This window comes from Stenella coeruleoalba, assembly GCF_951394435.1.
Source record: "Stenella coeruleoalba genome assembly, chromosome: 3".
Lineage (NCBI taxonomy): Eukaryota > Metazoa > Chordata > Mammalia > Artiodactyla > Delphinidae > Stenella > Stenella coeruleoalba.
Genome location: NC_137148.1, coordinates 162641397 through 162654353, shown reverse-complemented (window position 1 = coordinate 162654353; position 12957 = coordinate 162641397). Strand labels below are relative to the sequence as shown.

General features: G+C 60.3%; 1 protein-coding gene across 1 annotated transcript in view; it reads left to right on the top strand.

The window, feature by feature from the left end:
* Positions 1-11039, top strand: part of ELL (elongation factor for RNA polymerase II) — an 80359-nt gene extending 69320 nt beyond the window's left edge. The window contains exons 7-12 of the mRNA XM_079917796.1: positions 1707-1803; positions 3024-3498; positions 7642-7708; positions 7931-8102; positions 9243-9287; positions 9872-11039. Of these exons, the coding sequence (XP_079773922.1) occupies positions 1707-1803; positions 3024-3498; positions 7642-7708; positions 7931-8102; positions 9243-9287; positions 9872-9988 (973 nt within the window). The 3' untranslated portion in view covers positions 9989-11039. The remainder of the gene's footprint in view (positions 1-1706; positions 1804-3023; positions 3499-7641; positions 7709-7930; positions 8103-9242; positions 9288-9871) is intronic.
* Positions 11040-12957: the final 1918 nt, after the last annotated feature.

Below are 12957 nucleotides of genomic sequence, written 5' to 3'. Positions count from 1 at the left end.
TGAACATGCTGTGGGCTCCCTTCCCTGCTGCCCCACAGCAGGCCGGGACCCAGAGCAGGGCTCTGGGGGGACAGCCTGGCAGGGGCCCCTCTGCTGAGGTTCCTGAGGCACCCATCCTGGGCCCATGGGGTTCTGTGGCCTGGGACTCTGTTTTCTTGGATCCTATAGGACAGTCACCACTTGTACTTCTGCATTGAATATCATTTCTCTCATTTCTCTCATTTCTCTCTCTCTCTTTTTTTAAATAAATGTATTTTATTTATTTTTGGCTGCGTTGGGTCTTCGTTGCTGCATGTGGGCTTTCTTTACTTGTGGCGAGCGGGGGCTACTCTTCGTTGCGGTGCGCAGGCTTCTCACTGCGGTGGCTTCTCTTGTTGCAGAGCATGGGCTCTAGGCATGTGGGCTTCAGTAGTTGTGACACGTGGGCTCAGTAGCTGTGGCGCACGGGCCTAGTTGCTCTGCGGCATGTGGGATCCTCCCGGACCAGGGCTGGAACCCGTGTCCCCTGCATTAGCAGGCGGGATTCTTAACCACGGCGCCACCAGGGAAGCCCCCTCATTGCTCTCTTCTTCCCTTTCTCTTTTACGCCTTTTTAGTGGGGGCTTGAAAGAGAGTGGATGTAAATACCTGGTTCTCTGTCTTTAACCGAAAGCTCTGGTTGCTTCCACGTGGCTGGAGCAGCAGAGTTGCCCTCAGCCTCATGGATTGTGTTGCCCCAAGGGCCTGCATGTTTCGGGCCCTTTTCCTGTGGCTCTGCTTGCATTTCAGGCCACCGTGGAGGGGACAGCAGCAGTTGTCTAGAGTGTGGCTGTTGGTCAGGGGCTGGGCTCTGCTTGTCACTGGTTAGAGCAGCGCAGACATGGCCCTGGACCTCAGCTCAGCTTCCCTGCAGGGCGTGGAGGGCCCTCGGCACCACTCCCAGCACCTGGCCAGCTGCCTGGGCTCCCATGAAGCGCACAGTCTCCGGGAGTGCAGGAGGCTAAGCGGAGAGCCCCCTCCCCCCCGCCGAGCCGGGGTGACTGTCGGGGGCCTCCATTTGTGTGTCAGGCATTGGGGTGTTTCTTCTCTCTTCCTTGGCTACACTGTGTGCTCGCGTCCCGCCGGACTGGTGGCCACCCCTGCCATCCCTGGAGGTGCTGTGCCTGGGCTCCCAGGACGATGGGCGCTGAATCTGGAAGGCCCTCCCACCACAGACCAGGGCATCTCAGTCCTCTTCTGTGTTCTCTGTTTCTGCAGTGAGTGTTGTTTATTAGGATGACAGTTGTTTTTAAAAGTGAGGACCAGCACCCCAGTGACAGCAGCTCCCCTGGGGACACAGCATGGATCTTGAGTGTCTGGTCAGTTTTATATGGGTCCTTGGTCTCCATGGTAATGGGAGTCTAGATGAGTGGGTGGTCATCTGACCCTTCTCTGGGCGCAGAACACCCAACGGGACAGTCCTCCTGGCAGTGAGGCTGTGACCTTGGCCACAGGGCAGCTGTGGATAAACCCAGGGTGGAATGTGCTCAGGCTGCTCTCTGCCTGCCGGGCCCTGGTGTACCCATCACACTCAGCCCTGCTCTGGTTCTGCTCTGGAGTCAGGCCCTCCCCAAATCCCTGGGCGTGAATGGGACAGCGTGGTGTCAGTGCAGGGACAGGTGGGCGTATGTGCGCCCCACAGGGCACTGCTGAGGATCCCTCCAACCCACCCTGCTTCTCCTTTGCAGGAAGTTGTGCCAGCCACAGAGCTCAGGCGGCCTCCCTGGGGACCTTGCGGCCAACAGTCCTCCGAGCGAGCACGGGAGCTCAGCCTCACCCCCTCAGGTAGGAGCGTGGTGGGGAGGGAGGGTGGGTCTCACCAGAGCCAGTGGGCCTGACCTGGCCTTGGTTCCTACGGAGCCTGTTGGGCTTTCGGCTCAGGGCTGGCAAGCTTTCTTGAATGAGTGAACAGCTGGCTGGGGGTTGGGTGTCCTGGGTCTGGGACTTGGTTATGGTTCCTTGGTTTACCTGTGGGTATGTGGCCGAGGGAGGGCAGGCTGCTGAACCACACTGAGCCTCCTGCTTTCTGTGTGGTGGGCGCTCCTGCCTCCTAGGGCTGTTGGAAAACCAGCCAGGGCGCAGTGGGGTCCTATGAGCAGTGGCCACGGCCATGTTAGTCAGTAGTCGGGAAGGGCATTTGGGGGGGCCTTGCTGTTGGGGGCTTGATCTTCAGCAATACCCGCCTCACCGTTGCTTGAGCTGTTTGGTGAAAGCTCTCCCCACCCACCTGCATGCTCTGACTTATGAGTCCCACGTCTCCATCCCTGCTTGGGAGAGGCCAGCCCCTCTTCTCCCTCTTCCTCCTCTGCCCTGGAGGCACCCAGCCTAGGCCCATGACCCTTAAAGCCTCCCCGTGGCTGTAGGGCCGTTGTGGAGAACAGAGGGCCTCATTTCACTTGCGTCCCCACTGCTTCCCTCTGATCCTGGGTTGCCCATCTGCCTTCTTTCTCCCTACCGCTGCTTCCCTGGTCCTGGGCCACCTGGTCTGATCCTGGCTCCATTCCTGGGGTCTGGCCTTGCCTCACAGGCCTCAGTGTTCTTGTCTGTGAAATGGAGATGAAGCCTGCACCATGTCGCAGGGTTGCCATGGGGATCCAAGTAGTCAGGGGCCTGGAGGTGTTGGTCCTGTCCTGTGGGGCTGCCCTGTGTCACTCAGATTTGGCTCTGTCACTCTTCCCATCGTCCAGGGAAGATGCTGAGCACAGTGGTGTTTTAGACCAGTTCCCAGAGGTGGCCCTTCTGGTCTGCAAGCAGGTCCACTAATGACCCAGCGCCCTTCCTCCGCTCTGGTGGCCTCTGGGCCCAGCTGAGAGCTGAGACCCTGGGCAGGCAGCCCCGGCTGAGCTCTGGGCATCCTGGGCCTGGCTAGTGTTCGCGCGCCCCCATGTGGTCAGCGTGGGCCTTGCGTGTGGGCACTGGGTTTCCTCCGGGCCTGCGGTGCCCAGCCTCTCCCCAGTAACTCTAGGCACAGGCTCCCCTCTGAAATTGTCTCCTTTCCTTCCCAGAAACGGCCACAGCCTCCTGATTTCATCGACCCTCTGGCCAACAAGAAACCCAGGATATCGCACTTCGCCCAGAGAGGTCAGCCTGCAGTCAATGGGAAACTGAGTGTGCCCCACGGCCGTGAGGCCCTGCTTCCCACCCCGGGCCCACTGGCTGGTACAGACGCCCACCTGCCCCTGCGGCTGGAGCCACCACGGGCCCACGACCCCCTGGCCGACGTCAGCAACGACCTGGGCCACAGCGGCCGGGATTGCGAGCGTGGGGAAGTGGCCGCCCCGGCACCTACTGAGTGCCTCAGCTTGCCCCTGCTGACGGACTGTGCCCAGCCCAGCAGGCCCCACGGCGCCTCCTTGCACGGCAAGTCCAAGAAGAAATCCAAGAAGCACAAAGACAAGGAGAGGGCGGCTGAGGACAGGCACCGGCCCCGGCCGCCAGACCAGATGTCGGGCCCCCTTGGAGCCCCACCAGTCGCCCCGGGTAGGTGCCAAGAGGCAGGCCTAGGGGCAGGGGCTCTGCAGGAGGGTGTCGCCAGGAGCCTGAGCACTGGCCCCATGCCCACCGCCCTCACTCCACAGAGTGCCGAGAGGGCTGCCCACGAGCCCCCACTTCGGCTCAGCCTGCACATGAGGCCTCTTTGCCTCCTGTGTCCTCGCACCGGCTCGTCTGTGACTGCCCTGGCATTGTTATGCTGAGAGCCTCTTGCAGTCCTGTGTGTGCCAGGCCAGCTCTGGGGGCCAGGGGCTTGGAGCCTGACGAAGCTGAGGCTCACCGGAGGAGACATCACACAGGGAGAGCAACAGTTCCAGGGCCCAGCTCTGGCTGCGGGGAGGTCCCAGACACAGAGAGAGAACAGGGTGGGACTGGGGCTCAGGGAAGGCAGTGGGGGGCAGGTCCTGGTGGAGAGGGAGGTGGACAGCCCCTGGATCACCAGGGACCTGGTGTGGCCTGCTATGCGAACATTTCAGCCTGTGGAGAAAGGGCTTGGGAGGTGGGCCCAGAAGGAGGTGGGAGACTGTCCATAGAACAACAGAAGGTAAGAGCCAGAACACGGTCTTGCAGTTGCAGCCTGTGGGGAAGCTGGCAGTGGAGAGACCCTCAGCAGGATGACGGGTGCAAGGCTGCCCAGGGCCATGTGCTGAGCAGGGAAACCTTCTCAGGCCCGGGGCACTGGGGAGGCGCATGGATGGGCTAGGATGGCGGTGGGGCTGGGGTCATGTCCCCCAGAGCCACCCCGCCTCCAGTTATAGCCCTAGGCACCTGAGCTGAGTACCCCTTGTGGCTACTGTCAACCCCAAGAATAATTCAGGAGGCTGCAAATAAGAAAATCGTGTATTTGAGGTCTTAAAAATTACAGTTTGGGAGACATAGATTCAGGTGAGCGCGAAAGAGTGTTCTGAGGAGGAGAAAGAGTCGGGCTTATAAAGACAAAAGCCACGCGTCTGTTAAAGGTTGCCTGGTGAGGATGGTTTAGCTCTGACGCAAGTCAGAAAATATTTGTTTTAGGTTAGGGGTCCAGTAAGTAGACAGTGTCACGAGTGTTTTTAGGGTAGGGGGTCTGATGAGTAGATAGGCTGTCACAAGTTTCTGGCAGATGACTTCATTGGGTCAGAAGGTCAGATTCCATCTAGGCTGAGACGTGCACAAGTCACACTTCCTTAATGGCCTCTTGGTTCCGTTTTTAGAGCGCTCTCTTAGCAATACGGACTCCATTGTGAATTTCCTTTCATGTAATTTAACCTTATCAGCATGTCCTGGCCACAGGCGCAGCCACGGGGTGGGGGGCCTCGTCACCTGCTGCAGCTTTCTGACGATTTCCTCAGGAGGGTTCCCAGCAGGGGGCATTCCTGGATGGGGTGGAGCCACTTCTCCTTAAGGCTCTTAAATTTGTCCTCACCTATCCTTCACGGGCTTGCCAGCCCCTCCCTCTGTGGCTGGAGGGCAGGTCCTGGAAGAGCAGGGTTGGTCCGGTGAAGTCGGACTTTGCAGTTCCGTCAAGTCCCCTGGTATTCCTCAACCCTGTTGCACGCTAGGCTTCCTAGCACCTGTGGGTGGGCCGCAGGAGAGAAGGCGGCCCGGTTCCCTGAGCACACGCCATCTGATCCGGCTCCTCCTCAGGGAGACAGGCTCACGGGAGGAGACATCACACAGGGTCACAGAGACATCACTCAGCAAACTGCTGAGCAGCCGGGCAGCGCATTCTGCCCCAGATGGCAGAAGCGGATGCCGTGTGCTTCTGGCAGGGCCCTGGGCAGGAGCACTGTGGGGCCGGGCACCAGATGGGGCCAGGAAGATGCTGCCCAGGCCGGCCCGGTGTGCGTCAGCTCCAGGCAGCTCCTCCCCAAGCCGAGGTAAGAAAGTGACATTTGGGGTCAGGCAACCCAGGGAGTAGAGGCCCCAAGGAAAAGGAAAAGGGTAACTGAGGCACCAGAAGCCGGGTCTGGCGCCAAGTGATCCACCTTAAGCCGTCTCTCAGGCGGCTCAAATGATAGTGGTAATAGGTGGGTGCAAAGCCCCCCCAAGCTCCCAACACACACACACACAGACACACACACACAGACACACACACACACACACACACACACACACACACACACACACACACACACACACACACACACCACACCACACACCCCTGTTGTAACATGTTGTCCCCAAGCTCCCAACACACACACACACCACACCACACCACACCACACCACACCACACCACACCACACACCCCCCTGCTGTAACATGTGTTGTGACTCCTTCCTGGGTTGGGGGCATGTGCAGGCAGGAGCTACCCACCCACTGTTAACAATAGCGTTGTTCTCTGAATGCTCCCCCAGCCTTGCTGGAGAGCGCTCCAGGTCAGCCCCTGAGGAAGCTTCCTCGCCCTTATGTCCTGTGGGGCAGAGGGATGGGCATCTGTTTAACCCACCCTTCTGCGTGACACTGTCCCCCTAGTCTGGCCCTGCTGTCCCAGCCCTGCCCTGTGATCGCCTCTGACCCTGACAGGTGTGGCGGCCTCCACCTGTCAGGCAGGTGGCTCAGCTCAGCCTCCCTGTGGCCCCCACTCTCGAGGCCCCCCTCTGGCCATCTTCATCCCCCTATGCCACAGGCCCACTCCTGGGTCCTACGCCCACCCTCGTGCCTGCCCCCGACTCTTGCTCAGGCTGTGGATACCTCCTGTGGCCAGAGGGTGCCTTCCTGGGCAGGCTGGCGTGCCGGGTGGAGGGCTTGGGCTCAGCCAGGCCAAGCTCAGGCCCACTGACCCCTGTGTGGAATTGGGGGCACCCTCTCTCATTGGCACCCAGACCTGGGTCCTGCAGGGTGAACTCGCAGACATGTCCCTGCACCCCCTGCCCTGGGGAGGCACAGGAGAAGCTAGTGGAGGGGACACATGGGTGTGGGAACCAGCTCGGCTGGTGCAGGGGCAGCCAAGTGACAGCCGCACGCAGCCAGTGCCGGAGCAGGAGTGGGGACCACAAAGGTTTGCCACAGGCTGGACCCCAACAGTGTCTTGGGCGCCAGGTCAGTCTGACCCTAAGCCTCAAGGCGGAGCACCCCAGGAGGCCTGTCCTGTGTGGGGTGTGGGTGGTGGGAGTGTAGACTAAACCCTCATGTATGTGCCTGTTGGGCTGCATTCTGGGGAGGCCACAGCCTCTTCAAAGATGACACCAGGTCGGGGTGGGCTCCATCCACTGGTGGGAATTGCACCTCGCGCTGGAGTATAAAACCACAGGAGGGCTCAGCAAACTGCTGATCCACTGGGTGGGCTGCTTTCCTCTGAGAGAGGCACAGAAATAAGCACTCAGGATATGCTTCAAAGCGATCAAATTGCTTCTCAGTTGTGGGGAGGGGGAGGCCAGCTGGAACAGTTTCCCAGGGGAAGAGGACCGGACTGTAGCTTTGGTCGACTGCAGCCCGGGCAGGCCTCGAGCCCTGTGGACAGTCTTGTGTCACAGTCCCTGGCCTCTCAAGCCACCAGCCCAGCCCTGTTCCGGGGCTGCCCCTCTGATCCTGAAGTCCCATCTCTGGTGTGAGGAACGGGAGGATGGGGAGAGGGGGTGGCTCAGACCAGGGACCGGAGCCTGCAGAGCCTGCAACTCCATCCACGGGGAGAGGTGTGGACAGGAGCCAGGGCTGTCCCTGCTGGCCGTCTGTCTTTGTCCTGTAGGGCTGGAGCCCGGGATACCCCTGGGACTCGATTATCCAGGGGTCACCGGTTTTCAGCTTAGTGATCTTTTACACGAGGTCAGCGGAGGCGGCAGAGGCTCTGGACGAGTTGCCCAGGCTTTGCCCTGCAATGAATCCATCCTTTGGGGTGCTTGCTGAAAACGTACCGACGAAGCCATCTCTGCACGGCTGTGCTTTGGGGACACACACCATGCTGCCTCGCCACTTCTCCCACGGGCTGAGGGCACTCCTGGCTGCAGCTGGACCCCCGAGGTAGCCAGACAGCACTTGCCCAGTGCTCATGCCTCCTTTGCCGGTCCTGGCTCCCGCTACGTGGCCTCAGCAATCCTCTGCACGCAGCGTCCCTTCCAGGGCCTTCAGACAACAAGGCATCAACCTTCTGAGGATCTCACCGTGGACACACGAGCTGTGGACTCAGGAGTTATGCGTTTGCTCTTTGTAGGTTTAAATGGGACCTGCAGCAGCTCAAGTGTTCCCACGTCGACCTCGGAGACTCCCGACTACTTGCTGTGAGTACTTCCCTTGCCGGCTGTGCCTCTCCCCTCCCGGCCCCTGCCCTGCACGTTAGCAGAGGCAGAGCTGACCCCAGGCCATGTGTGTGAATTCCTGGCCCAGTCTGCGCGAGGTCAGGGCTGCTTCCTGGGTGGGGCCGGCCGCAAGGCTGTGGGCACTTCCAGGCTCTCTCCTGCCGCCCCCTGAGCCCCTCCTGCCCCTCTCTCTGGTCTCTCCAGAAAATACGCCACTATCTCCTCCTCGGAGCAGCGCCAGAGCTACAAAAACGACTTCAATGCTGAGTATAGCGAGTACCGAGACCTGCACGCCCGCATCGAGCAGATCACGCGGCGCTTCACGCAGCTCGATGCCCAGCTCCGGCAGCTCTCCCAGGGCTCCGAGGAGTACGAGGTAGAGCCCTGCCCACGCACATCCAACGGCTCTGCCCGGGGCTGGCATCCTCGGGCACGTTCTGGGCTGAGGGCCCTGCTCGCCCCTCCTTCCCACTCCCCAAGTGGTTTAGGCCTGTCCCTGGAGCTCAGCGTCCTCAGCAGTGGGGCCGGTGTGACCGAGTCCGCAGGTGGGAGATGACCCATGGGGGTGGGGGCGGTGTTCCGAGCAGTGGAGACAGCGGGGAGCAGCGGGCTGGGGTGCCTGTGTCCCCAACTCTGAGAGCGCCTGGGGTTCCCTCTGCAGCCCACTACCCACGTCACACGAGAATTCTCAGTCCCCCAGCCAGGAGGGGCTGGCCAGGCCACACCCCACGGCCCATCAGAGCTGTCACAGACACAGTGGGGGGTGGGAGGGGATGGAGGGAACTTGGGGTTCCCCCGCCCCAACCCTCTTCCTCTGGCCAAGGGCACCTGGGTTCCCCAAGCCATCCCACGTGGGAGCTCACTGCAGGGGGCTTGGTCACCAGCCCTGGGACGCCAGCCCTCCCCCTTGTGCCACCTTTCAGCGCTGGTTACCTGACTGCAGGGCCAGCCCTGATTAATCGTGGTGTTGGGGCCATCACCCCTGGTGGAGGCCACTTGGGTTTCCAGAGGAGATGGCTCGTGATTGGGGCAGAGAAATGGGGCCTCTGAGGGTGTAGGACAGAAAATCCTCAGGGCATCTCTGTCTTCCCTCCTCCCTGCAGGCCCCACAGGAACACTCCCCAGGTGGTCAGGGGGCCTCTGCGCTTGGCCTTGAACGGTGCACAGGCCAGCTGGGTGCGAGGGAAGGGGGCCGTCCCATCTGCTCTTTGCCTCCTCCAGAGGCTCTGACCAGCCCGCCCCTCCTACCGCGTGGCCTCATGCTTGTCCCTGAGGCTGGGTGCCTGCCCCTCGCTCCCCTGGCCCAGCTTCCTCCCCCACCTCCTGCCCTGCTCATCCCCCAGCCTGCCCCCTGCCCCTCCTCTGTGCTTCCTCACGCCATCACGCCATGCTGAGGCCATTGTCGCCCAGCATGTGGTGACCTTGCAGGTCGCAGGTTATCAGGGAGAAGGGGACATTCAGTTGGGGTGTCCTGCAGGTAATGCATTGTTCGCTTTCTCTTTTGTTTTTCCTCCAGACTACTCGTGGGCAGATTTTACAGGAATATCGAAAAATCAAGAAGGTGAGTCTACATCCCTTTGTTGGGGTAGGTGGGGTGGGGTCAGAAGCTGTTTCAAGATGAGTGGCGCCAAGGTCTGGGAGAGGAGGGAGGGAGGAAGGGTCTCACTGGGCTGGTCTCAGGCCCTCGGAGTAGCCCCCGCCCCTGGTCACAGCTGAGGAGCTGAGCCTGTCGTATGAGCTTGGGTGCAGCCCCCACCCCCGCTCTCCCAGTGTTTGATGGGCACAGCCCCAGGTCCTTTCCGCCTCCCAACCTTGGGCTCCCTGACAGTCTCCTGCGATGTGGTTCCACAACAGCAGCTCACGTTCCTGAGGGCCACATGTGCCAGGGCGGCTCCCTGCCAGCCAAGCCCCAGCCCAGCGTGGAAGCTTCATGACCTATCTTGCCTCAGCCTCTCACCCTGGCTGTGACGGTTTCCCAGGGTGGAGCCGAGGGGCGGAGCAGGGGTCCCCTTCACGGCATGGAGAGTTCAGGCCGCAAGCAGGGCGAGTGGGAACCTGGGGCAGCCAAGCGGGGCAGCTCGAGTTCGGGTTGGGCTCTCAGCCTTGGCCGTGTGGGCGAGTGTCAGCCCGGCCGCTCTCTTACAGACCAACACCAACTACAGCCAGGAGAAGCACCGCTGCGAGTACCTGCACAGCAAGCTGGCCCACATCAAGAGGCTCATCGCTGAGTACGACCAGCGGCAGCTGCAGGCCTGGCCTTAGCTCAAGGCCACAGGGCAGGAGGCCCCACCCAGCCAGCCAGGCCAGCTCACCTCACCGGGCTGACCGTTCTGGATGGTGGGGGAGCTGGGGGTGAGGGGGAGCTGAAGATGAGGAAACAAGAGATTTATTTGGAAAAATAAACGTGAGGAAGACGCATTCATCTGAGCCAGGAACGCCGGCTTTCAGGGGAGTCCCTGCAGCCCTGGCGCCCACAGGTCACACAGACCCAGGTGGGGTGTCCACCTCCCCCGGGGCCCCACACACCTCCTGAGCAGCCTCCCCACCCAGATGGGCTCCCCAAGAAGCCCACCTTCTCGCCAGCCCCCCCCCCCCCCCGCCCCCCAGGGGCTTCAGCTTCCTATCAGTGAAAGACTCCAAGGCCGGCCTGCCTGCCTGCCTTTTCTAGTTTTATACAAAGACAGCCACTTTTAGCTACTGCTTATGAGACTTGAGTCTATTTTTATACGAAAGAGAAAGCATCTTTTTTCTAAACCTGTGCCTCCCCTCCTTGGACGCCCAGGGTCTAGGCGCTGCCCTGTGTCCTTTCTACAGTATTACAGATGCTCGGGAAGTTCGGCATTGTTCTGCGAGCTCCAGGGCTCCCAGGAGAGAACCCGTGGTGGGCGGGCAGGGGTGCCTCTCCCACGCTGGTCTCCCTCACACACAGCCTCTCCCTGGCTCTAAGAGGGTGGGCAGCGCAATGCGACCCCCGCAGCTCTATTTGGAAAACTCCAGCTGGTCCAGGAGCAGCTGCTGGGAGCCACCAGGCCCGCCCTGCTATTCCAGGCCCTCAGCTGTCAGGGGTCACTGGGAGTTTCTGTGCTTGTAGCCCGCGCTCTGCGGCAGCAGTGTCGGATTTTATTTTACTGTCTTCTCAATTCTCCCCTTTGCTGCTGCTCTTCGTTTCGCACTGTTGAGACCAAGTGGTCTCCATGCTGTTGACCTCGCCCCGCCCCTCAGCCCACTTGTGGGTCCTGGGGTCGTCTTTGCAGAGCCGCCACGGGGTTTGCACTCAGGGAGGGGCTGGGGGGTCAATAGAGCCGGGGGCGGGGGGGCGGGGGGAAGAGTGAGCTCGGAAAAGGTGCCGGATCCACCCATTTTGGGGGTGCTGGCCCGAGGACACCCCAGTTGCTGCTTAGTCACTGTGCCTAGTCTAATGTCCCCCAGGGCGTCAGGGGGCATGCGTGTTTGTGTGTGAGGGACCCCCGGGTGCGGTGGGGTCTAAAGCGAGCGTTCACATGAATTCAAAGCCGTGTTCAGCGAAGCCACAACTGGGGAAGGTCATGGGGGTGGTTGCAGCCCACAGCCCAGAGGTCACGGGGGGGCGGAAGTGCTGCCGGGAGCCGTAGCAAGGGAGAGCGGAAATGCTCACGTAGACACGTCTAGTTTTCTGAGCTGTGGCGGTGTCTCCTGATGGCTTCCCAAAGAGCAGGCACGCCTGCATTGTGCCCACCCCACCCCAGAGTCTCTGTGGGACCCCTGGGGTGCCTGGAGTGCCGAGGATGCTGATCCTTTCTGTTTCAACAGCTGTTGTTTTGTTTCTCATTTGGGATGGAGAGGGGGAAGGGCTGAGCACACCCTGGGACCCCAGGTTCCCCCGACAGCCATCTTGTACTCAGCCTGGACGTGCAGACTCAGGTGAAATGGGAGCACTCAAGGAGGCCCCACCCTGGAGGGCCGAGCGGCCCTCTGCCCTGGGATCCAGTTCAAGGGACTCTCAGTTCAATTTCCTCCTCCTCATTGTTTTTTATTGTTGTTGTTTATTTTCTCCTTTTAAGGAATCATGAAGCTAAGAAAAGTTTTGTGCTTTGGGGGTTGATGGACAAAAGTTCTAGCTGATTAAATATGGTCTAACTTATTGATACTGTTTTTTTTTTTTTCCTTTTAATATTGTACTGTGGAGAAAAACTTTTGAGCCATGGAGTTGGTGTTTACAAGAACTTTTCACTTTTGCCAAAATGTTACAATTGAAAGGCATCTGCATCTTTAGTTTCCTAATATTTTCTTAAAAGAACTAGTGTCCTTTTTGTACACTAAACAGGTGAATGCTGATTTTTTTCAACCTATAATAAATTTCACTGAACTGAACCTGTAGGCCCAAGCTGGAAGTGTATGTGTCATTCCCTGGGGGCGGGCGGCTGGTTCTGTGTTGGGGTGGGCTGGGGTGAGGAGGCATGGTGATGGGCGGGGCACAGGCTAGTACTGCCAGAGCCACTGCCCAGGAATGAGGCGGGCAGGTGGAGGGCTGAGCTGAGGCGGAGGGCCCTGCAGGTAGGTGCCAGAGCAGGAGGCCAGACAGCCTGGTCATGGGTGAGAAATGTCAAGAGATGGGAGGTGGAAGCAGCGGGGAGCCATGGCCGGTGTATGAGAAGGGCAGTGCCCCCGTGGAGTGTGCAGGGTGGGCTGGGCCAAGCAGGGGGTCCCCGGGGCTCCCACAGGGCCAAAGCCCCCAGTAGGGGGGCCACATGGGGCAAAGGGAGTGCCCTTATTTGGGGTAACAAGCTGTGACTGACTGATGAAACGGCAATGAGTAACAGCACTGCTTGATTATTCCTCCCAGGCCACACGCTGGGGTGGGGGGGTCCCGTTGCCTCCCCCCCATGGGGACACGGACACCAAGGCCCAGTGGAGCCCCACTGGCTCAGGACACCAGCCGGATGGCCATCCTTGCCCCTTGTTCTAGGTGAGGAGAAGGCAGGGGGCAGGTTCTACCCTCCAAGGACACAGTGGGGGGGAATGTTTATTTTAGGAAGGAAAAACAAAGAATAAGACCAGGATTAAAGGGGTCCAGGGGTCAGGGACTGTGGGCCTTAGCCTCTCTGGTGGCCCTGCTGGCCAGTGGCCTTGGCCTGAGTTCTGAGGCGGCCCAGGAATCTGAGGGGCGCGGGAGGGGAGGTCAGGCAGGCCCTGTGGGGCAGAATGTACCCTGCTCCCCCCAGGCAGCCTGTCCATGCTGTTCTAAGGGGTAA